This window comes from Manis pentadactyla, chromosome 1 (assembly GCF_030020395.1).
Source record: "Manis pentadactyla isolate mManPen7 chromosome 1, mManPen7.hap1, whole genome shotgun sequence".
Taxonomy (NCBI): domain Eukaryota; kingdom Metazoa; phylum Chordata; class Mammalia; order Pholidota; family Manidae; genus Manis; species Manis pentadactyla.
In genome coordinates, this window is record NC_080019.1 from 71,535,066 (window position 1) to 71,559,727 (window position 24,662).

A 24,662-nucleotide genomic window follows, 5' to 3' on the forward strand; every position below is an offset into this window, starting at 1 on the left:
TTTAAATTCAGTTTCTTAGTTGCACAAGTCACATTTCAAGTGCTCAGACTTGGAAAGCATGGCCCTAGAGTCTGAGCTGCTATGGAAAAAAACCTAGGACCTGATTGACTGCAGGGAGCTGACTCACCCTTGTGTCATCAACAAGTATTACAGCGTGAGAAAGCAGTAAACCTTATGTGCTCAGCCACTGAGATTTAGGGCTGTTTGTTATAGCAGCTAGCCTGACCAATATACAACCTCAGCCTCCCAACCTCATGTTTAGTCATTGTTATTACAATCGCACCACCTCCTCTGTAACCTTCATTTCAATCTTCCTCCTTTCCTCATTTACTATATTTTCAGCTCCTTTCCTCTAATCTTGAAACTCTAACAATTTGTCAGCCCCCTTTCCTCCTCCCACATGGACCCTCTTCTTTTCCCCTGATTTTTACTTCCTTGCATACACTCCTGATGTCCTTGCCCTTGCCCCCTTCCACTGTCTTTTCCTAGCAAACACCTCGCTGGGGTGGAATCACCACTCTGCCTGCATTAAGGGAATGTGGACACACAGAACTGCACTGACTTGCCTCACTTTAAGTTCACACCAAGTACTTCAGGCTTTTAGTACTGTGGGAAATCCTCCGATATATCCATTCTAGATTGCTCTTTCCCAATTCTCTTCTCTTTGATCCTCCACTCCTCTTTCCTCTCCTCTTTATTAAGCTTCTGACCCACTACCTGTTTCCAATGAGAAAATAGCAGCAATCGAAAGAATAATTCCCTGCACTTCTACCGTGCCAACCAACCTATGCACTGGATCCTGGCCCCTCTTACTTCATATACAACCTTCCAACAACTGTCTCCTCTTTCCTGCAACATTTTGTCTTCTTTTAGATTTTTAAAATTTATGTGTACTTTAAATACAGTAAAAAACACCACTCTTAAGTGTGCAGATTGATAAGTTTTTGCACATGTATATATCTGATCAATATCAAGACATAGAACATTTCCAGCATTCTTGAAGGCTCCTCCGTGCTCCATCCAAGTAAGTACCCCCTCAAGGGTATCCACCATTCTGTCCTCTATCACCCTAGATTGATTATGAAACAAAACTTCATATAAATAAAATATTACAGAATGGATTCTTTCAAGTTTGACATTTCATTTAGCATTCAGCATCACTCACTCACTGCAAGTAACAGCAGTTCGTTCTTTTTATTGCTGTGCAATATTGCATTGTATGAGTGTGTAACAATTTATTTACCTATTTTATTGATTGTGGCAGATTTAAGATGGCCACAAATTCTTTGACATTCCTCCCATTTTGAATCATTCTGTGTCCCTTTGAACTGGGGGGGCCTATGACTGCTTTGACCAATAGAAAATGGTGGAAGTGGGCCTGTGCTAATTCCAGGCCTAATTTTAGGAGGCTGGGTAGTTTTTTTCCTTTCTCTTGGAGGCTGGAACCACGATATAAGAAGACTTACTACCCTGAAGGTGCCATGATACAAGGAAGCCCAAGGTAGCCACATGAAGAAGCTGAAGGTAGAAAAAGAGAGGTATCCTGCCAGCCCCCACACATTCAAAACATCCCAGCAAGGCAGCAGAGATCATAGAGCAAAGATGAGCTGTCTCTGCTGTGCCTAATTATCTGACCCACAGAAGCATAAGATCCAATAACACTGATATATTATTGTTTTAGATTTGTTTGTTACAGAAACCAGATAGATAACCAGAAAACTGCTGGTAGATATTTGGGATACAGAATGGTGGTGGGATAATATTCTTGTATGTGTCTTTTGTCAGACTTAAGCCCTCATTTCTCTTGGGTATATGCACCATCACCAGTTTTTCCCTCTCTCCTGGATCAGTCCCATCAATATGCAAGCTTGCTGCAATTTTTCCCATCTTTAAAAGAAAACAATATTTTCTCAAACCCAGCCACAATTTCTTTGCTCCCCTTTACAGCTGACTTCTAGAGTTATCTATATTTTTTGTCCTCACTTCTTCTCCTCCTCATTTAAATCACCACAGCTAGGCTTATATCTCCTTCACTCCATAGAAATAGCTCTTGTGAATATCCCCAGGGCCTTTCTGCTCCCATATTCACTGGGAGTTTCTCAGTCCTCTTTCTTACTAAACTTTTTCAGTAGCTTTTGATTCCTAGGATCCCTCTCTCCTTTTGCCAGCACTTTCTTTGTTTGACTTTTGAGACTAAGACTCCACTTTCAGTTCTCCTACTTTTCTGGCCATTTCTCCTCAACTTCCCTTCATTATTTTAAATCTCTAAAGATTGATGTATCTAGGGCTCTAAACATACTCAATAGGCATTCACATTCAATCTCACGGCTTTAAATACCATCTATTTGCTGCTGATTTCTAAATTTATATCTCCATCCTAGACCTCCTACTGGGCCTGTATGCAATTGCCCACTCCTATGACTTCATCTCTTATGTCTCTACGTCTCAGTTTATTATGCTTTAGCTTTACTGGTCTCTTGCTTTCTCAGGAACTCTTGAGCTCAATCGCACTCAAGAGTCTTTGGCCTTGCTATCTCCTCTCCCTGGAATGCTCTTTCCTAGGCCTCTGCATGGCTGATTCCATATCATTCAGTTTGGAATAAATGAACAAGTGAATGAATGAATCATTTGAAAGTTTTATGTTTTTATAAATGTAATAGTATTATGTTACTACCATATATATCTTTTTTTTTTACTAACCTCTATCTTAAATATAAAGATGAAAAGGGTAGCTTCAATCAAGTAACTCTTTAGGATATTTTTGGTCTTCAAGATCCCAAATAGCTAGGCTGATGGCCATTTTCTATCTGAAGGATGTTTTGCTTTAGATCAGAAATAAAGGGACTAGATTATTTAAACTGGACATAATTAGGTCTCATACTCTCCTCATTTACAAAAGGATAAATTCCTTTTTCTCATACTTTATCATTTATAAGAGGAGTGTAACTTGGAATTTTCTATTATCAGTCTAGAAAATTCTTCAAATTATCAGTCTAGCACACCAGGTCTCATTTGGACACTGCTGGTGTGGGTAAAATTGCATTATTTCCAGAATCTCTTGCCTGACCTTAGTGCATCTCCATATCAATAGGTGTTTCCAAGAGATGGAGAGAAGTAGTCCATCTATTTATCAACAGGTGATTACAAGGGAGAGCAAGGGCATATCTGGATGGGAGAGGTGTGGTGGGCCCCTTTTAGTGACCAGGTCATGAGAGACATGGGTGAGCAGAAGCAGACAACTGCTTATAAGCAATAAACAGTTTCTCCGACTTTATTTCTCCCTTTGATTGATTTCGGCTTAAAAGGTTATTTGCCCCAGGCTGGGAACATATTTTCCCCCATGGAGTTACAGCTGCTCAGGCAGATGTGTGTGTGTGTATGTCTGCATTTGGAGGGAGAAAGGACCACTAGGGGTTCAGTATCAATATTTCATTCTATGGTTTGGCAGAATCAACTAGCTTCTGTTTAATTCTACTAAATCAGGAGGAAGCCCAAGGAAAGTACAAGATTTAAAGGTCAACCAGCTGTTTCATTAAAAAGTGTTGCATTCCTTAGAAGTGGGGGGCATTTGACCTTGGAGTGTGAAGTGCACTCCTTTGTAGCCCCAGGGAAGATGGAGGCTTAGCAGGCTGCCATTTCACTACCATTGTAGTTGGTGCAAGAGTGGAAGAAATTGAGCTCCCACATCCTCTAGGAGGACTTAAGATCTTTTTAGTGAGACATTTAACACAACACAAAAATATAAGAATAATACAACCAATGGCCATGTACCTACCATCCCTTATTAGTGCAGCTGAAGTCCCTTGTGCTGCACCCCCAATGAACAAAGTGTAGGATAGAACTTTCTTCTGTTGATCAGTGGACATGACTAATTAAAATCAAATCAGCAAAGAAAAGATTCAGTGCACTATATATCCAGAAATATTAACTGGTTGGGAAAGGACATCAGATCCTTTCAGAGCTGTTTAGAAAAGAAGATTAAGGTGAGTCATGATGAGGGTGCAAATATTTGGTGTGCTCTTATGTGGAAAAGTGAGTGGATGTCTCCATCATTCCAGAGTGTCCGGCCCAACTTTATGCAGAGATACAGTCTGACATCAGCATGCTTGCCCTGATACATAGGCAACTTCTGAACTGGATTTTCATTTCTTCGGTCCCCAGTTCATGTGACTCATTTTCTATTTGGGTTCTGGAAGCTGCGCTCAAACCTGGCCCTTGGTTCAATTTCTGTCTAGCTCCTTTTTCCTTCATCATGATTACATTTCCCCTCTTACAATGCTGCCCCCAGTCCTCTGGGTAAGTACCCTGCTAGGTTTGCCAGGCCTCACTGACAGGACTTGGACTCAGAAGAGAAACTTGGTCTAGGGAATTCAAGTTGCTAGGTGATAGGTTTCAGCTCCATGAAGTGAAGGACGCTCCCTTGGAAAGCGTGTGACCTGTCACTGGGCACATGAGGGAAGTATCTGGAAGAAATTCCTTTACTGTGATGGGTTTGAAGGCTATCACCTCAAAAATATTCCAAATCTAACCTCCCAAGGGCCCAAGAACTGACACTGCAAAGTGGTCTAGGACCAGCCAAGGATATGGTTCTTTATGCTGATGTCCATTTTGTATTCCAGAAAAGCAGTGATGATGTTCCAGATTTAACCATTTTGAGTCTGTTCTTCATCTGTAAAAATCAGGAAAATAAAAATACTATGCCCAAAGATTATTGTGAGAATGAAGAGATGTTTGTTTTGTAAGTTGTAAAGCACTTGAAAATGTAAATAAATCTGGAAGAAAGCAGACCAAACTGTTGACTCACCTCCAAGAAATGGCCTTAAATGAAAGTGTGAGAGTTGGTGCTTTTACTTTGAATTTTTTCAAGGAGCACATATAACATATGCAATTTTAAAATTTGCTAGAGTATATACTGATTCTGTTATTACATATGAATCCACAGATATATTTCTATGAAGATATATATTCTTTCAGTCTTTCTCCCCCTTCAGAATGATCCTCTTAACTATCAGGTTGTAATATGAGTTAGTATTATTCCATACTACTAAGCATTCTTTGATAACATTCCTATAAGGATGGACAGAGATTTATTTAACTGGTTCCTTATTGTGGCTATCTGCATTGTTGACAATGATTCCATATTATAAACAACACTGTGATGAGTATTCTTGTGTCTATACCTGATTATTCCCTTAGGATGGTCTCCTAGAAGTAGAATTGCTGGGTCAGAGAGAAGGCACATTTTCTTGGCTTTTGATTCTTATTACCAAATAGTTCTCTGGAAAGATGGTACCAACAATGTTTCTGCCAGCAGTGTACTGTCAAAATACTTGAAGTCCAACACACTGAAACAATGGAAATCCAAAGTAAACCTCAGCAGCTGGATGGTTTCTCTGTCAGTTGACCCAGGAAACTGAGTTGAGGAGGGAGATTCATGGGCTAGTTCAGGTCCTGTAGGAAAGTCTCACTCTACTCAAGCCTCGCCATCTCTAGCGAACTTTACCCAGGCAACTCTTGGCATAAGTATGAGAGGAGAACCTCTCCAGCTCACCCAGGCTTGCTTTCTCTGAGTCAGGTTCTTAGAAGGAGCTATCAAGCCCAGCCAGCCTAGCCAGCTTCTTGCAGCTCCTTGATCCAACCTTGCAAGGATCAACTGCCTGCAGCTACAATGAGTCCTTTTGCTGCTGGCCTCAATGTCCTTCTGCCCAAGTTATCTGTGGATCAAGTCCTGCATGGGAGCAGACACCCAGACATCAGGAGGGGCTGCCAGCCACTTCTCCTTCCCTCTGCTTGTGCAGAAGTAGAACCCTCTCCCTGTTAGAAGTTTCTAAGAATCTGGGCTGGGCCTTACCAGCAATACCAGCCAGCTCAGCCTCTCTCCCCTGTTTCCTCCCAGACCTGGAGGAAATGAATAAGAATTCTTTTCATGCTTTTAAATATTTTCTGTTGCCATTGCCATTGTTATCAGAAGTTGAATCTGAAGCAGAAAGGAAGGGAGGCCTCTGGAAAGTCTTTGACCTCCTATTTCTTTAATAGCTTTTGGTTCCAAGCTTGTTCTATAATGTTTTGACATTTCCAAGCTGAATAGCACATGAAGGGGTAAGGGTGGGGTAGTGTGTGTCAGGGAGAAATAGCATTTCTAGCCAGTAGAGAGATAAAATACACTGTGTATTAGCAAAAGAGGCAACTGGATTCAATATACTAATGGTCTTCAGGTCACTGTTACTCCTCATAGCCCTAAACTAGAAGAATTCCCATGCCTATCCCTTAGAAAAGATGAGTAGCTTGTGAGGTATTCGTGCCATGGAATATTATGCAGCAATGAAAAAGAACACACTGCTTTCACATGGAACACAGGTGGCTCTCACAAGCATTATGCTGGGTAAAAGAAGCCTGACACTGTCAGAAACATGTTGTATGATTCCATTTATATGAAGTTCAATAAGAGCAAGCTATAACTAGTGTTTAGGGTTGTCTGTTGGATTGTACACTATTAAGAAAAGGACAGAAGTGATTCACAGTAGTGGTTAGCTCTGGTTCAGAAGACGGGGTGGAGGTTCTGCATGGGAGAGGGCTTGAGGGGGCTTCTGGGTGCTGGTGTCGAGCTATTTCTGGTGATGACCTAAGAGGTAGTTATATAGGTTTTTACTTTACAATAATTCTTTAAGCTTTCATCCTTACCTTTTTGGCACTTTTAGTTATGTGTTTTGTTTTTCATGGTTTAAAAATTGTGTCTGATGCTTTGGTGTCTGTGTGCACTTAGTTTGAGGGTCAGTATTTTCTGGAGTCAGTCACTAGTGGACACAACCTTCTATATCTGTGAAGTCTATCTATGATGGTATCTTTGCTGCCTATCAAGGACCCCTCTGTGCCTGCGTCTTGTTAGGAGGATGAGCAAGACTGTGACAGGGCAGAGAAAGGAGACCAACCCCACCACCAAGTCACAAAGCCATTTACATATTTATCTGTGTCACTGTTCTCAAAGACCAGAACAGCAGGAATTACAAACCATTCCAGTTTAAAAGGTGGAGGAGAATCTATTAGACATTGGGGTCAGGTAGCCCAAGGTCAAAACTCGTTCAAGCCTGAGATATCTATAAACCAGGCAGAAGAATCCCTCTTTCTTGGGCTTTGGAGAGGGAGAGTGGAGCTAATGTGTGCAGTGCCGGACCTGTATAACTACGAATGATAGAATGGTAGAAGGTCACCCAGCTAGTGAGGGGAGGATGAGAGAGTCAAACCTAGGCGTTTCCCTCTCAGAGCCCATGTTACCCCCACCAGCCCTGTTATGCCAGGCGCATGCACACTGTGGGTGCTCCGGGGAGGGAGCAGCTGCATGCGCTGGGAGGGACAGCTTGCCACCGAGGATGTGACATTTGAGCTGAGCCTTTGAACCCAGATATTTATTTCTTTATTCGCTTAAATCTTCACCAGGTTCTCCTTCCCTAGTCACCTTACATGCTGTGCAACCTTGCAAGGATCATTAACCTTGTCTTGTCCTTCATCCTCTTCACTGAAGCTGATTACACGATTGGGGGATGTTGGCTGATAACATCTATGTCACAGAGGTGATGCCAGTCCACATGAACAGCGCCACAACGCCTCAGGACGCGGCAGGAAGTTGGGATTGGTGCATAATTTGGAGAAATTTCAAAGCCCTTCCACTTTCTGCCCTAACCTCTACATTCCTTTGCCAATAGTATATAACCCATCCCTCCACCCGAACGAGTAAGGCAGATTTGGGAAAGGCCTGCCTGCTCACTGGGCTGCCCTTCTGATAATAAAGCTTCCTCTGCTTCAAACTTGGTGATTCAGAAATTGGCTTACGATGCATCAGGCATGCGAATCCAGACTTGAGGTTCGGTAGCATCATGAAGAAGAGGTGAGGCATACTAGGTAGAAGAGAGAACACAGACAGCCTTGGAGGTGTGAAAATTCATAGAATCACAAGTGAATGGTGGGTGGATAAGTCACTGAATTTCTTTAAACACCAGGCTCCACATGCATGGAATGAAGGCAAGAATAGTCTTGCTTATTTCAAAGTGCTATTCCAAGGATCAAAGGAGAGTATATTTGAAAGCTCTTTATAAATTGTTCAGCACTATACAAATATAAGAGTGTGTATGTGTGTACCCCAGGGAAAATTTAGAGCTTGGCTTACATCTGTGGGTAAAAAATGAAATCATGATCTTACCTTTTGACCTGTAAAGGCCACCCCTGAGCCTAGGACACAGAGAATAAAGAGAAATTCCTAGAAATACTGCCCTGGAAGATACTTATTATATCCAATTAAACCTAGGGTATATAGATAATGTTAGGCCAATTTTTGATAATTAGAGTTTATTGTTCACAAGTATAGAGTTATCACCATAAACTCTAGGATGTCCAGGATCTGCTGGAAGCAAATATAAATTTAAAGAGGTAAAGTTGAGTCCATTTTCTGGGATAATTCCATGTACAAAACACTGACTTTCATGAGTAAAAATATTTATATCCTCCTGCATTTTGTGAACCTCTGAAAATATTCATAGCTAACAATTCCTCTGTGCTTACTATGTGTCAGATGCTTTTGTAAGTACTTTATATGATTTCTTAGTATTAAATTAATAATTACATATGAAAACATTGTTAAGTGTCTCAGCAATACTGTGAGATATGCTGCCTTGCTCACCTCCATTTTACAGATGGGGAGGCCTTAGGTAACCTGGCCAAAGTCACACAGCTAGTAAAAGGTGGGATTAGAATCCAGGCAAGTCTGACTTTGGTGCTCACATGCTTATCCATTTCCCTCTACTGTTCTTTCAGCCGAATTAATTTATTAATGACAGTGACCATTCACAAGAAGAAACTCTACTTTTTGTAATTCAGCCTACAATCTCTAAACTTCTGAAAATCAAACTTTCATCCCTTACTTTGAATTATCACAGCATATGGAATGTTGGTGAGGGTCACTTGTATCTCTGAAAAGAGTTTTTGAACATTTATTAACTTGTTCAAAATTTTGAGAGTTTTAAAAAATATATAAAATTGGCTGACCCACATTCAAGAATTTGAGAAATCCTACTGAACCCACTGAGGGGACAGAAAATGGGCTGGGATTGTTATGAAGCTCTGTGGTGCTGATGAAGACTGAGTGAAGAGTGAAGAAAGGGGAGGCCCAGGCAATGATTTTGAGCCTTGAAGGTGCGGGCCTCACCTAGCAGAAGAATCAATGAGCTGTAATCAATAGGTACCATTCCCTGTAATGCACGATGCTGCACATAACATTGTGTACATGGACAGAAATAAGAGTGTTTAATTAATGACCTTTAAGATCTGCGAGAACAGCCCACAGAACACACAGCTAGACAATTCAGCTGGTTTGTCCAAGATACTCTATCCTGCTTTCTTAACATCCCTTCTTATATTGCCTTTCAGGCTGCAACCAGAAGTAGGTGAATTGGCAACAAGCCTGCGGCAAGACAGCAATGTGGCTGCCTCTGCTAATGCCCTAGAGAAAGTCCCAAGGGTCAGGCTCTCTGTCCCCTCGCTTGCAGCCCCAGACTTCACAGAACCTGTCGACCACTGCTTCTTTCTGCTATAGATGATTAAGACATCCCCTACCTCGAGTGGGTTGTACTGTTGGCAGGCTTTGGCACCAGAGACAGAGGGTTAACTTGAAGTGAGGTTTTTCCTCAAGCAGAAGAAAAGAAAAAAAAAAAAAACCTGGCAATTGGTAGAACTAAGGAAATGAGCTGAGAAAAAGCCAAACAAAGAATAGTGGCTGGATGATTCATGAGGTGGGGTGCTCCTTTCTGGAAAAAATAATATTATTATAAGATTGTAATCTGGTGCCTGTCTTGTTCTTTAAGGACCACATTCTCTCTCAGAATTCTAAGTGTAGGTTAGGGCTGGGAAGAGGGAGAAACACTGAAGTGAGGGACTTTTATTATAAATGTGTCCATCGCCTCAGCCTTCCCTTCCTGCGAGAGCTGCGGGCACGTCTGATTTGCCAGCCCTGTATCTGAGTCATGCTTGCCCCTGCCCAGGCAATGAGATTCATGATGTTTCATCACCTTGGAAGATACAAAGAGGAAAAAAGCTCTTAAAATCCTTCCTCCGGTTTGCTCCAGAAACTTGGGGATTATTTGCAGGTTACATTACTTCCTGGTCCAGTAACTTTTTCCTCATTGCTATTGTGAACACTTTCATTGTTTTAAGCAAATAATAGCCCAGGTGCAGCCAGGACTCCTTTCTTCTGACAGGAAGACCCCAGGAAGGGCTGTCAGTTAGAAACTGTTCACAGCATACAATTGGTGGGTGTCTGTCATTTTTCTAGTGCTACCGATGAGCTAAAAGTTCGAGTATCAGCTCTGATCAGATTAAGGAAAAGGGCATCACAAACATTCCGCCCTGAGGCTCTACCCAAACAGGGTTTCCCGCAAAAGTAGTAGTTTCTCTGATCAGTAAGGAAAGAAGTTTGCAAGCATGAAGTTAGATAAAAATCCTTCCGTTTACAGGAGGTGGGCAGTGACAGGCGAGAGGGTGGGTGGAGGTATGGGATAGTAGGGACAGATTCTGGTCACTCGTGTGCTCCTGGTAAATTGGGTGGGGATGAACCTGGCCTGAAGGAACTATCTATTAAATCTCCCTTCCATGTTTACGTAACGGATGTGCTGATAAACTATGGCTAGATTTAGGTTTGGATTTTGCTTGCCTTGATTTGAACCTGGGATCTTCAAAGTATTTGTTGTGTGTCCTTAGTGCCCCCTTAATTTAAATGTCAAATGGGAATATAAAGGTACCAACACTAAGGGGCTGGGAGAGGTCCAAGGATTAATTCATGGAAAACATGGAGTAAGTGCTCAACAGAAGTTAGCTGTTATTGTCATTAGGGCTATGACAATAGCTCTTCTGTGGCACAGAAATTCTATGAATTTTTAAATTAGCTATGTGATCTTGGGCCTGAATTCCCCCATCTATAAAATGAGGGAGTTGAACCAGATAAGGTCTAGAATTAAAAGCCTAGAATTATATTCTTTGCATTTTTCTAATGGAAACTTTGAGGCATGCGAGTAATACGTGTCCTTCAGGGCAACCCAGAAAAGACAGTCAGGCGTAGGGGATAGCTGGCCACCAATCCCTCAGTCTTCTACGATCTTATCAGAAGACCTTTCAACCTATGGCTGGTGATTCCAACCTGGTACACCTTTCTGGAGGTCAATCTGGCAATATTTATCAAAAACCTTGAAGGTATTTTTAGCCCCAAATTCCACTTCTAGTTTATCCTAGGACAATGATAAATAATAACTAAGGATATTGGAAAATATGTATAAGGACATATAATATGGAAAAATATTGATAGTCAAAACAGAGGAAGAGTTAAATAAATTATAGTGTATCTATGAAATGAAATGCTATTGTTAAAATGATTAATGAGGAAATTCTTTGAAATTTAAATATTGTTAAATGAAGAAACAGACTGTCAAACAATAATTATAGTATCACCAAAGAGAGGTTAAAAACCAATATGGATATATATATCTCCACCAAATAATCCAGCAGATCTACCAAAAGTATAATCAGTCCACTGAATATATCCACCAAAATATAAACAGTGCTTATCTCAAGATAGTGATGGGCATTTTCTTTTTTTGTATTTAGTTTAGTTGGGGTTTTTTTGTTTTTTATTTTTTGGTTTTACCAATTTTATACAATCAACATGCTGTGCTTTTTTTCCTGAACTTCTGTTTTGGAAAAATTAAAACATAAACAAAAATAGAAAGAGAAAGGGGGTAGAGGGCGAGCAGATAGATTACGTCATTAAAGTTCACAGAGAATCAGATTTCAGTTAATGGTTTCAAATTTCTTCCTAAACACCGGTTCCAAAACCAAATGGACAGATGGATTTCTCTTCCCTTCTGCATCCCTACATACCAAGGGATAGGGAGTAGCGAGCGGCCCAACGACCAAAAATGGCCTGTGAGAGGGAGAAGCAAATCGACCAGAGTCCGCCGACTGCATATCCCACCTGAGTGACTTAGAACTGACCAGACACCAAACGATGACAGGAAATATTGCTGACAAAGACATAATAAGTAATAATGAAAGGGACAACAGCACACGTCTGGGCAAAGCTCCGGCCCACAGCATTCTGCTGTGCAGTTTTATGGGCCTGGCCCGAAACGCGTTGGAGCGGAGGCGAGGACCGGAGGGCACACTGCTTCCCGGGAAGTGAGGCGCAGACCAGGGCACCCGAATGCTTGCTGGAGCTGCGATTTCACCATTGTCTGCCTTGTTACCAGTTGTGACATGTGTCTGAGCAGCCCTGGCCCCTTCATTCCACTGGCATTTGTTAGAACAACATTCACCAAGATCCAGTCTGGATGCATCTTTCAGCCTGCCTGTAACTTTCCACCGTGAGGCAGACGTAATAAGGAGTTTACAAGTCCTGATTCTACGCTTTTTAAGAACAAGGATTTTAAAGCATAAACCTGGGAGAAAGTCTTGCAAATAAAAAAGGGAAAGGGAAAGCCAAATTCTGGTTCCTAAATCCCCTCCCCGGGCATTGTGCTTCTTGGTCCTTGGCATCCATCACAAGCTGACAGGAGAAGCAGGGAAAAATCACTGACCCGTATCAGCAAGTAGAGATATCCAGCCAAAGCGGGAACTATTCAGGATGGCCATGGCCTGCCTGCCTTGGCTATGTTCCCGCCTGCTACAACAAGGCCTACATGGTAAACCCTGAATCAGTATCTGTGAAATGAATGGATGGACATGATTGTTTTTGAGAGTATACATCAAGAAATGTGGTATCAAAAGGATTTTGCTAGGCATCTGCCGCTGAAGCTCCCCATCCGCAGGACCAGGGTTAGGGAGAGTGGAATGAAAGGCTTCAGGTGCAAAGCTGACGGAGGTGCTCACCTTCAGTTTTGTACAAGTTTGGACAGTGTTCTTGCACGCCCTGGAGAGGGAGTGCCGCCTCAAATACCGCCCAGGGTGCTCACTTAACTCTACTCTAGCCCCAGCCCTGCCGTCCATTTAGGGCCTACAAAATATTTTTTTAAATTATTTCTTCCTTGGGCGTGGTCCACTAACTCTGCTCTGAACCCCCTAGGAGACATTTCAGGGAATAGGGGACAGAAGTAGTTTCTACTGTGGGACACCAGGGACCTCATAGCCAAGAGCTGTCAGGTAGACTTGGGTTTACTCAGCACTTACTGCATACTTAGACAAGTCCAATGACTTCTGGAGCTTTCTTTTCCTTATCAATAAGATGCAGATAATAAGACCCACTTCACGGGATGACCAGGATCATTCAGAAGTAATACACAAAAAGTGCAATGTGCAGCACCTGGCACATAGTAGGTGCTCCCTAAATGGAAGCTTTTATTGTTATTATCATTGGCAGCAGTAGTAGGGATGCTGGCAGCATTGCCTGGCCAACTCTTTGAGTGGGAGAGAGCACATGTGGACTTGCTGACAAAAATGTGTGGAAATGTTATCAGAGGGCAGATTTGGCAGATTCAGGCAGCCCAGGTAGAGCTGTGTGCCAGGTGCTGTGCTAGGATTTTTCTGCATTTTCTTTAATCCAGACCACAGACTATTCTTAGTCTATTATCTATACTTGTGGACAACAGATACTTTTTTTAGTATAAGTATGTCCCATGCAACATTTGGGATATACTTCTACTAGAAAAAAAATTAATTTGCTTTCTGCAGTTCAAATTTAACTGGACATTCTGCATTTGAACTGGCAAACCTCGGAGGGGAGTCATTAGTTCTGGGACTCTAAAATGGTGCCCAGCTCTAGGTATGCCTCGGGAATGCACATTTGCACGGACGGCCTCTATGGCTCCGCAAGTTCTGCACTCCTAGCTGGTGACCTTCTACAGCTGTCCTTGGCTCCTCCGGCGCCTGGCTTTCTCCTCCCTGTCTCCCCATTCCCCAACAGCTTCTCCTGGGGCATGCAGGAACTGTGGGCAAGGCAGGAATGTCTCTGACAGCTGACAGTGCACATGGGAGGGGCAAGGTGAGAACTGGTTTAAAAATACATAGTAGTCAGCTGGTCCCATGTGCCTCAATCCAACTCCCAGGGAAATGCTAGCCACTTTCTGGGCTCGCCACCACTGCCACCTGCCCTCTGTTTAGGGTCTTTTCTCTTTGCTGTGTTTCATAAGAAAACAAAAAAGAAAGCACTCTTGCTGAGAATTTTGCTTATGGAAGGAGAACTTCAAAAATATGCCTCAGTTTCCCTTGATGGCAGTGTGACATTCTGAGCTAATGGATAATCCTTTAAAAAAAAAAGATTTATGACTGTCAAACTCATTCATAGAAATGCACACATGTTAAAGATTTTATTTAACTTATTAATCAGGAAGCCATCATTACAACCAGTTCAAAAAAGTAATAAAGACCACACATTTATATAGAGTAAAGGAATGCTGAAATGAATGAGAAAATGGACTTAAAACTGGCTTAGGATGTGTTAAAGGCTGAATTATGTCTCCCCCAAATTCCCATGTTAAAATGCTAACCCCCAGGTAGTTCAGACTGTGACCAAATTTGGCGATAGGGTCTTTAAAGAGGTGATTAAGTTAAAATGAGGCCACTAGGATGGACCTTAACCTGATATGACTGGTGTCCCTATAAGGAGAAGAAATTTGCTCACAGACACAAATGGAAGGAAGACCATGGGCAGACAGGAGAGGAGGCCTTCTAGACCTCAAGGAGAGAGGCATCAAAGGAATCAATTCCACTAACCCTTGATCTGGACTCCCAGCCTCCAGAACTGTGAGATAATAAATTTGTATTGTTTAAGCCACCCAGTCTGTGGTACTTTGTTCTCACAGCCCTAATAAACTAATATAGTGGGGAAGGGCCATTTACATGTTTATAGACAAGAATTATTTTGCACCTCTTCATTTGTTATCTACAATTTATTGACTTGTAAAATAACTCCTTAGAATCAAATAACCCAGTCAGTTGAATAATAAGACTTAATTTATGATGGGGATCAGTAAACTACTGCTTGGGGGCCACGTACAGGCCCACCACCTATTTTTGTAAAGAGAGTTTTCTTGGTGCACACCCATGCTCAGTCCTTTATATCACATCTATGGCTGCTCTCTCACTATAAAGGCAGAGTTAAGTAGTTGCTGTCTGCAATGTCTAAAATATTTACTATCTGTTCTTTTACAGAAAAAGTTTGCCGATCCCCCTCTAGACAACACATCATTTTCCACTGAAGCACAAATCTTTCCCTACTATTGGAACACCATTCAAGGCCATCCAGTCCAGGGATTCCCAGACTATGAGATTTCACAGGTCAATCAAATTTCAAAATAAATATTTGAGGGACAGCCAGAGGATCTTCAATTTTTACTTCTGTCAAGTACCAACTACTTCATAAAAGAAGGCATTTTAACGACTTCCTGGCAGAAGACATTTTGAAGTTAACAGTGCGTGAAACCCTTGCTTGTCCTTTCTCTCATTTCTCTGAGGTTTGGAAAGAACATCACCACTCCCAGCCACATTCATATTCTGGGCTGTGAAACCACTGTTACGGCCCAACCTTAGGCACCAACTGATGGCTCTGTCCAGGGAGACCTGCTGGCTCAGATGGGGAGTCCTGGCCTTACCCCTGGTACCCAGGCAGATGTCCTTGGGCCTGGAGAGGGGTTCTCAGAAACTGGTTTATTCCAGAGCCAGCCTTGACACAGCCCACACACCCAGGTCCAATTATAATGGGTCCTGCCTTACTTTAAATAATACACTTTTCCCCGCTTTTTAAAAGACAGATGTGTTTGGGGCAGAAAACTTGAGGAAAAAATGGAAAGAATGAAATTTATCTCTACCTGGAGAGATATGTTTTACTGAGGCACACGAAGAACAAAAGCACTTTCCAACCAAAAAATCCTAGTGGGAAAAACCCAGCTTATTTCCCAAAACCAAAATGGAACTCAGCACATGGCAGGCACCAATATTTAATGAAAGAATAACTAAACCTAAATAACTGGAATTATTTTTTCCTAGATGATCCAAGAAAACTCAGGGAGTCTTTTTCATTTTTTGATAATCAAAATGACTAATATGGTAAGTCTTCCAGGAAAAAACATTTGTTATATCCATTTTTTTTTTCCTTGAACCATTATTTCTTTCTTCTTCTTAAGGCTTATAACTGCCAAGAACAACCATTTACGAAGAAAAGAATGCGTTTTCACTAGTTTTCATCATGTTTTACTGTTCAACAATTTACGTAAGTTGTGTTGTCTTATTAAACTGCCCTAATGATGCATACAATACAGTGGTCTTTAAAAATTGATGTAGTAGACTCCCATGATTTCAAGACATGCAATTCCTAAAAAGCAAAGTTCAAATTATTGAATTATTTCACATTCATGCCTGGTCATTTACATGAGAAACATCTTTAATTTGACATTTAGAATTAACAATTGAGACTATTTTTTTTAACTCTTTTTGTCTTGCAATCTTAAAATCAGCAATTCATCACTGTTTCCTATGAAAACCTCATCCATACCTGCTGCTTTGCAGGGCACTTTGAAGCCCTTTCAAGCAGTTTATCAAAGCCATTTCCTCCTTCAAGGAATAAGCATTCCCAATAATCTCTGACAAACTGGAAGAATACAGACAGCTTCTCCCTTCTTTGTCTAAATATTTCACTCATTTATGTCTTTGTTTCCCCTGATGTTTCATCATGTTTATAAAACTTTTCTAGGAAAGCATAAGCTCAATTTAACTTTTTAAAAATAAGTAAGCATCATCTCCTTTCAAAACTCCCCTTGATGAGACATTTGGTTGCACCTTATTTAAGTCTTTGCTTGAATCCCGCCCACAGCTTGCTCAGATCCCTTTGCGTTTGCTCATTTCTCTCCGTTTCTAACATTTAATCTCCCCAATCAGGTCTGTCCCTCACCATGCCTGCCCTTGTCTAGATGAGCCTCATTCAGTCCGACTTGGCCTAGGTGGGTCTCCCCATCTACCTAGCATATGGAAAGGATGAAGCCTAAAATGGGCCCCAATACCTCCGGTTATTTTAATTCTGTTTTTCTTTCATCATGCATTAAAACTTTCCTTCTCATCTACCCCTGGACCAGCTCTCTTCCTTCCCATCTCCTCTGGAAACTTTAATTCAGGTTGCTGGGTTCCACTTAAAATGTTTGTCCCCTGACCTAGAGTCGTTTGACCTGCTGCTACTTATTGACCATAATCTTCAATTTATTACATACCTAGTATATGCAAGTCAAGTACTATGTGCTTCATATACATTATTTCTAGCCTTCACAACAACCCAAGTTGTGTTACCTTGGACAAGTTACAAAACATCTATGAGCCTCAGTTTCCCATTTAAAATGTGAATAGTAACAGTGACCTTTCTTAAATGGTTGTCTTTTTTTCTCTGTAGTGTCCCCAGCACCACCCAGGATAGGGCTCAGTGTATAATTCAAGCTCAACAGATACTTATTTGGTGATTGTTTGAATATAATCATCTTACTCAACTGTTTTCCTGGGTTAGGTCTAAGAAATGAAACACAGGTTTGTATTTCAAGTTTACCAAAAACAGTGGACATTCATATTAAGGAACCAAAACAATAAGACATTACTTTTAAATGTCCAATGTTCAGTCAAAATCTGATCCTGAGACCTCTACTCTTGGTATTCTTTGGTTAATTGTATTTCCATTAACCATTAGTTTTTGTTAAAACAGACTTGTTAGAAATATTTTATTAAATGTATCAAATGTAATCTACTTTCTCACCTTAGGAAAAAGAATCTGCTGGACATACCTGCATCCTTCTTTGGTGACCCAGGAGTCTGCAGTGTCCCCAGGTGGGATCTGGAGCATCGGGGAGCTCAATGGGGATGGAGGACGTACAGGAGGGTAGTGGCATTTGTACTGACCCAGGACTCGATGCCAAGGGGATTTCTTCCTACTCATTCCAGATACCGTTAATGCCATCTTGCAGTTGAGGATTACTCTTAGCTGGATTCTGGTCAACCAAAATGTTTTTGGCCAGTGTTTTTGCAACTTTTGACTTCCTTACTTAAGGGACAGAACTTTTAAAATGACTTCAGTCAGGTTTCTCTTCACTGGGATGAGAAAGATTTCCTTATGCACACATATATATTCTTTTTTTTCCAAAACACATAATCACCCGAGATTGACATTTTCCAAATACTTTTTGCTCCCTTAGAATTCTCACTTTGGCTGTGCTCTTGAGAAGGGCTAATTCTGCAGTAAAGTGCCACCTGGGCAGACCCTTGAAATGAGGGCCTCCGTTTGTTCAAATCAGTTTCTAAGCCCATATTTCTCCCTCAGGTCTTCAAATAGCCAAGAGATCTACTTTCCAAAATATGTATGAAGAACTAAAGAGTACAAGGATGAGAAAATCTACAAGATGAGTACAGATTATCTTTAGTTTCATTTACACTACAATTACCAATTTTTTTTTTCACGGGGGCTTGGTATTTGAAAAATGGTTGTTAAAAATGTATGATTGAAAATTTTTTTTTTTTAGGAGAGCAAGGTACAGGCTTTTATTTAGAGATACAGTGAAGGGACAGAGCTCCCAGCTGACGCCAGGAGGGGACAAGAGAGTCCGTAGTGGTGCGTCGTCTAGGGGGTTTTATAGGCAGCTGAGGATTTTTTGAGAACATGAAAAAACTTAGGGGTGTGAACTTGTTAAGCGGTCTCTGAATATTTAGAATCAACTTAACACAAGCAACTTCCTCTGATGATTTCTCCCTGAGATACCAGCATCTTGGTCTGGGAGCATATGAAACAAGGCCACCTGCTCAGCCCCCAAGGTGGGCTGAGGTAGTGTTTGCTAAAGAGTAAGTTAAGAATTTCTAACGTCTTAACTTCTTGGGTATTAAAATACAATCTTATCTTTAAGGTGGAATCCTTCCTGCCTTTTACTGTGTTGTTTATGCCTGAGCTTACTTGCTAAATTAGTTGCCCAGCTTGCAAAATCACTTCATCAGATCTGAAGGAGGAAAGACAGCACATAGGCCTGGGCCTTTTAGTATGCTAAAGAGAACTTTACACATGATTATAAATGGTTAGCATAATAGAACATGTGCTACTCTTCTTTATTTGGGGAACATTAACTGATTTCACTGAAGAATGACTCTAGAGCTCAATGTTTAACAGAGTTTTAGCAGGGGGGTTTCCTTGCATGTAGTTACATTGCTCTGACTGCAAATATCTCACCCTGCCCCCTCCAGAGGCACTCACCCTACTCTGACTACATCCACGGTCCCTGTCTCATTCTCCCCTCTACAGATAGAGACCCTAGCAGCTGCTAGGGAAAGGGGGCGGTGACGCTCTGGCTGCTTCATGGTGAAAGGGGGCGCAGTAAGGGGTGCAGCTAGGTCTCCATCAGTGGTCATTCGAGAGGGCCTCGGAAGATGGGCACTTTTATTCCAGGTTCTATTTCTATTTGCAGTTTTGTGGCTTCTAGGCAAGATAGAACAAATTGTGTTATTAGGTTGAGTAGGAATATCTGGAGTTGGATTTTCCATTCTGGAAGGACAAACTTGATGAGATTAAGAATGCATGGTTGAATATGAGAACTAGAAATAGTAAAACTTTAATTGCAATGATAGGAGAAAACTAAAGCATCTAGAGAATCATAGCTAGATATTTTGAAGAAGCTAGAATTCTGAATCTAGACTAGTATTAGGATTCAGTATAGATAAGGCTGCATTATTGAAACAATACTTTTCTCTAAAATCACCTTCATTTTTATTAGAAGTAACCAGGTTAAGAAAATAATTAACACTTGGCTTTATTATTTGCATAAGTGCAGCAAGAAGAGCAATTGATTACATAGGCTCTTTTAAACGTGCCTTGCTGGAACTTTTTGTAAGGAATTTCAGATTGAACTTTAAAAAGGCCTCTTGAGGCCAGACAGCCAAGCCAGACTTGCCATCAGGTTTTGCCTGCAGTACCTGTAGATTTGGGTGGAATTCCTCTTTTCTCCAGGTCTCTAAGACACATATGATTAAAATTTTGAGCAACCAAAACAAGGACCCATTTGTAATAACATTTACACCAATATGGCCATGCCTCCCGGACTTGCCTGCACGTTAGAATCACCTGCAGAGCTTTGGAAACTCTAGATGCCAGGCTGTACCCCAGACCAATTGGAACCTGGGGGCGGGAGTCAGACAGTAGCATTTTTTAAAGTTTCCCAGGTGATTCCAAAGTTCACCAAAGTTTGGGAACCAATAGTGCATGGAACTACACATGCATGCAACTTGTAGCATACTACTTAAAGGACGTGATTCACAGAGTACTTTAACTCCCAGACCTCATGTATATTTAAAATACTTCACATTTAAAATATAACCACTTTATGTTTAACATATTTAAAATAACTTATAGTGGTAAAATATTAAAAATATTAAAAAGAGACTGCCAGTAAATTAAAATTATCCTGTGAATTGACATATTACCAAAATATTACAATCCACTCCTTTTTAGGGGAGGAGTATCAGGAACATTTATTTCCAGTTTCAAAATTCTTTTTATAAATACAGAAGCAGAAGAAATGCTGAAAGATGAAGGGAAGAAAGGATATAAACAAAGGAAAACTAAAATGATTATTTACTAAGAATGGCAAATGCTCACTTTCCAAGTACACCACAAAGTTCCATTCTCTGTTCCTAGGACTTTGTGTAATTTTCAGGGATATGATGGTGGACGGCCCCATGCTCTTAGGTCATCAAAATAAACCTGAGTGTTCCTTTTCCCAGCCCTCAGTGAAAACTGAGACTTGACTGTCTTTATGAAAAAAGAAAGAAAGAGAGAAAGAGGAAGGAAGGGAGGAAGGGAGGAAGGGAGGAAGGGAGGAAGGGAGGGAGGGAAGAGAGAAAGTGTGTCCTAGGGGTGAGCTCGTCTATTCATTGAACTGTTGTATGGTTGAAATGCCCCTCCTGCTTGATCAGTCACCATTCAACAGATTTTTTTTGTTAGAAACATTCAAGGATTATGTCAGCAGAGACTTCTGCTGGCTGGCTGTTAGGGAAAACAACTTATAATAACAAACACACGCCAGACTTGAATGAATTACCCTCCCCACAACCTGTGGACCTGTTGGGGTCATTCAGTTCTTCAAACAGTCCCGTTTCTATAATCTCTTCCTGCCATGCTATGGGGACAGCACCTGTTGCAAATCTTTGGAAGAACGTCTTATCTTTATCATCAAATTCAACTCCCCGAACCTCAGAGAAATCTTCGATTTCAGCGACGTCTTTGGCATAAACCACCAATGGGTCTGGCACAAATGGGGGTTCAACTAATCCGGCTTCCAGGCGAGGAAAATTGATGGTTTTGAAGAATGGGTGTTTCCTGGGATCATCAGACTTTTCTCTGTGAAGAAAGGAGATGGTCAGCCTGAGACTCAGTTAATAAACCAAAATAGGAAATGTTCTAATGATACAAAATATGTGGTATTCTTTTTCTACATTTCATTTTAATTGCAGACAATATAATGACATAATGAATAATTTAGAAAAATAGTAACTTTAGAAATCACCCATGATTCCCCCATGAGCAGACAGTAGCACTCATTGTTTGCAGACCACCTCCACAAGTAGACGTAATTTTTAGATTTTAGACTTTAGAGTCAAGCAGTTGACATGACTTTCCTCCTTGGGGAGGGTTACTGACATAAATTGAAGCTGTAAAGCTAATCACTGTGATCTTTTGCACAAGTGACTCAAATCAGTTCTGCAATTGGAAGTAGCATGAAGATTATTTTACTCTTGACTCTTTCCTTGGAAACTCTGTGCAAGGCTGTTTTGGTCCATCATCATATGGTGCATCACAGACAATAGGGGAGGCTATCGGGGGAGGGACAGCCAGACAGGCAGCTGCAGGGGACGCCTCCTGTGTGTCAGAGTAGAATGTATTTCAGAGCATTAACAGGGACTCTTGACTTTATGGAACTCCACACAGTGGGTTTTCTTACAACAGCCAAGGAAGACAAGATACTACATGCTTGTGTGTGAGGACCACATGGTGGGGCTCGGTCTGCCAAGAACAGTGGGTATTGGCATGACCTTGCGTGGTTATTTGCTCTTGTTCTTCTGCATTAACTGATCAGAATAAAACCTGCAAAATACTTGAGTGGTTTTCACCCTTTATTTTATTGGAAAACGCCACAGCTGACTGCATCTGGAGCCCCTGTGAGATGCTCAGAAAAGCTTTGGGCTTCTCTGTAAAATTAACTGACAGACCTATAAAGGCAAAGGAGATCCTTTTCCATGCTGTCTAGAGAAGGAGAAGGGTTTTTAATTTATTTCAAATGCTTGTGAATGCAACCAGGAGGGGGGACTTGACCTCTCCACTGTGTAACATGCTGTCCAAGCATTTGCTCAGCTTTGGAAGACACCCATCAAATTAAGCAAATGTTATCTCACTTGAACAAATTTTTTAAAAATACATAGATTTGTAATGAAGATGTCGGATGGTTTTCTCTTTCATGGAGCAGCTGGTTTTTATATGCCTTTTCTCTAATGTGGTAAACAGTTTTATTCAAAACAGCCACAAAAACAGATGCCTTATAGAAAGGTTTTGCTTTGCTAAAGCAGCTTCATGCAAAGATCCAGTGCTTTCAGGTGGCGTTTTCTTGAAGATGTTTGCAGATATTTCATTTTATAGACCCACAGTGTGCTTATAAAGAATTGAAATAGGTTTTCAGACAAAGATGCCAAGTGGGTGGTGTTCTCTTGAGGGAAAGCATCGAAAGAGAGGGTTTGCCTTCCCCACTGCTTCAGCCTCTGTGGTGTGCCTTCTGATTTCCCTGCACTTGAGAACCAGAACAGCAGAGATGGTCAGTGGTCACTCTATCCAGTTCCCCTCTCCTTCCAGCCCCCTCACCCTTAGGCAGGGCCTGAGGACTCATTCTGGCCAACAGAAGTGTGTATGAACTGCTGGGCGAAGTGGGTCACTTCCTGCTGAGGTCACACAGCATTCCTGGGTTCTCTGTGCTCTCTTTCTCTTGCCACAGCAACTGGAAGCCACCAGTTCCAATGGAGCTATCAGATGGAAGCAGCCTGGATCCCAGCCACTGCTCAGAGGGAGGTAATCCGGTTGCTGTTGGACCCATAATGGACTTTGTGTGAATGAGAAGTAACCCTTTAGTTTGAAGCTGCTGAGACTTTATGATTTGCTTGTCATCATAACATGGCCTACACGTTGGAATCTACACAGGAAAATCAGTTCCACATTTTATTTCACATAGATGTAGTGTTCCATCTAATTTCAAAGTATTCATTTGTTAGCTACTGGTTATCTGTCATGTTTTGAAAGTTATTACAAATGAATTTTGTCTGTCTGTTTTTAAAAAATCAGGTCAAAAAGTAAAAGCTGATTCCATACTCAAGCATTTTGAGCTAAGGCAGACAGCCTTGTTCTAGAACCTTCACTGGCAGCTTTTTAGAAGATTGAGAGTAATATGGTTGCCTAAGTTTTGATGCAGTACTAAAAGTCAGTCACATCACTTTATAGCTGCAGCCTTCAAATTTGTATATAATTTTAGATTTTGCAAACTTAATCCAAGTAATTTAAGACATTCAGGCTCATAGTTTAATCAAAATAGTATCTGGTATTTCCCATAGAACAAATTAATAATTACTATCACTTAATGAATGATTCCTAACAGACATTATATCTAACTTTACATACATTATATTTAAACCTCAAAATATCCATACTGTATTAGTCAGGGTTCTCCAGAGACACAGGACCATCAGGACGTTCAAGGGGTCCAGAATGCACCACAATGGCATACAGATTATTTTGAACTGAAGGCATTTGTGAGTCAACAGACGCAGGCTAACCCCTTTTATCTGCCTAAATACAGAGCCTCCCAAAAGAACTCAATTTATAAATCCTCTCCCCAGGAGTTCTGGGAGTTCCAAAATCAGAAAAGATTGACCCATATCACCAGTGACAGAAGTCAGCACCACACATAAATGGACATTGTCACACAACTATATCTCCTTTCTATTCTCATAGAGCCCTTTTATCTTTCCTAAGTCTTTGGTTCTCCATAAGTGCCCTTTCCTCCACCATTTCTAATAAGTCATTTGTTTTCCTGAAAGTGCCCTTCTCCCTCTCCCTTGTTAGGGTGGTATATAAGTCCCTAGACATATTTTTCTGTGAACTCCTGTGTAGTAGGTACATGAATAAAAATCTGTTTTTTTTTCTCTTGCTAATCTCTTTTTTATTTTATTTTATTTTGGTATCATTAATCTACAATTACATGAAGAACATTATGTTTACTAGGCTCCCTCCTTCACCAAGTCCCCCCCCACAAACCCCATTATAGTCACTGTCCATCAGTGTAGTAAGATGCTGTAGAATCACTGCTTGTCTTCTCTGTGTTGTACAGCCCTCCCCATGCCCCCCCACCACATTATACAAGCCAATCGTAATGCCCCCTTTCTTTTTCCCTGCCCTAATCTCTTTTTTAACAGTCTAATGTGCAGGCCTCAATTCCTAAACCTAAGAGAGTAGAGGAAAAGTTTTTCCTTCCTGGCAGTATGTGTGTATGTATATGAGCAAAGGAAGGAGAGAGAAAGGCTTATATTAAGGAATTGGCTCACATGACCTCGGAAGCTTGGCAAGCCCAAATTCTGCAATGCTGGGA

The 24,662-nt window shown here is 41.2% G+C and overlaps 1 protein-coding gene across 1 annotated transcript in view; it reads right to left on the minus strand.

Moving 5' to 3' along the window:
- Positions 1–20,433: 20,433 nt before the first annotated feature.
- GRK7 (G protein-coupled receptor kinase 7) overlaps positions 20,434–24,662 on the minus strand; it is a 59,083-nt gene continuing 54,854 nt past the window's right edge. Inside the window, 1 exon segment of the mRNA XM_057498420.1 lies at positions 20,434–21,376. Within this exon segment, the coding sequence (XP_057354403.1) occupies positions 21,040–21,376 (337 nt within the window). The 3' untranslated portion in view covers positions 20,434–21,039.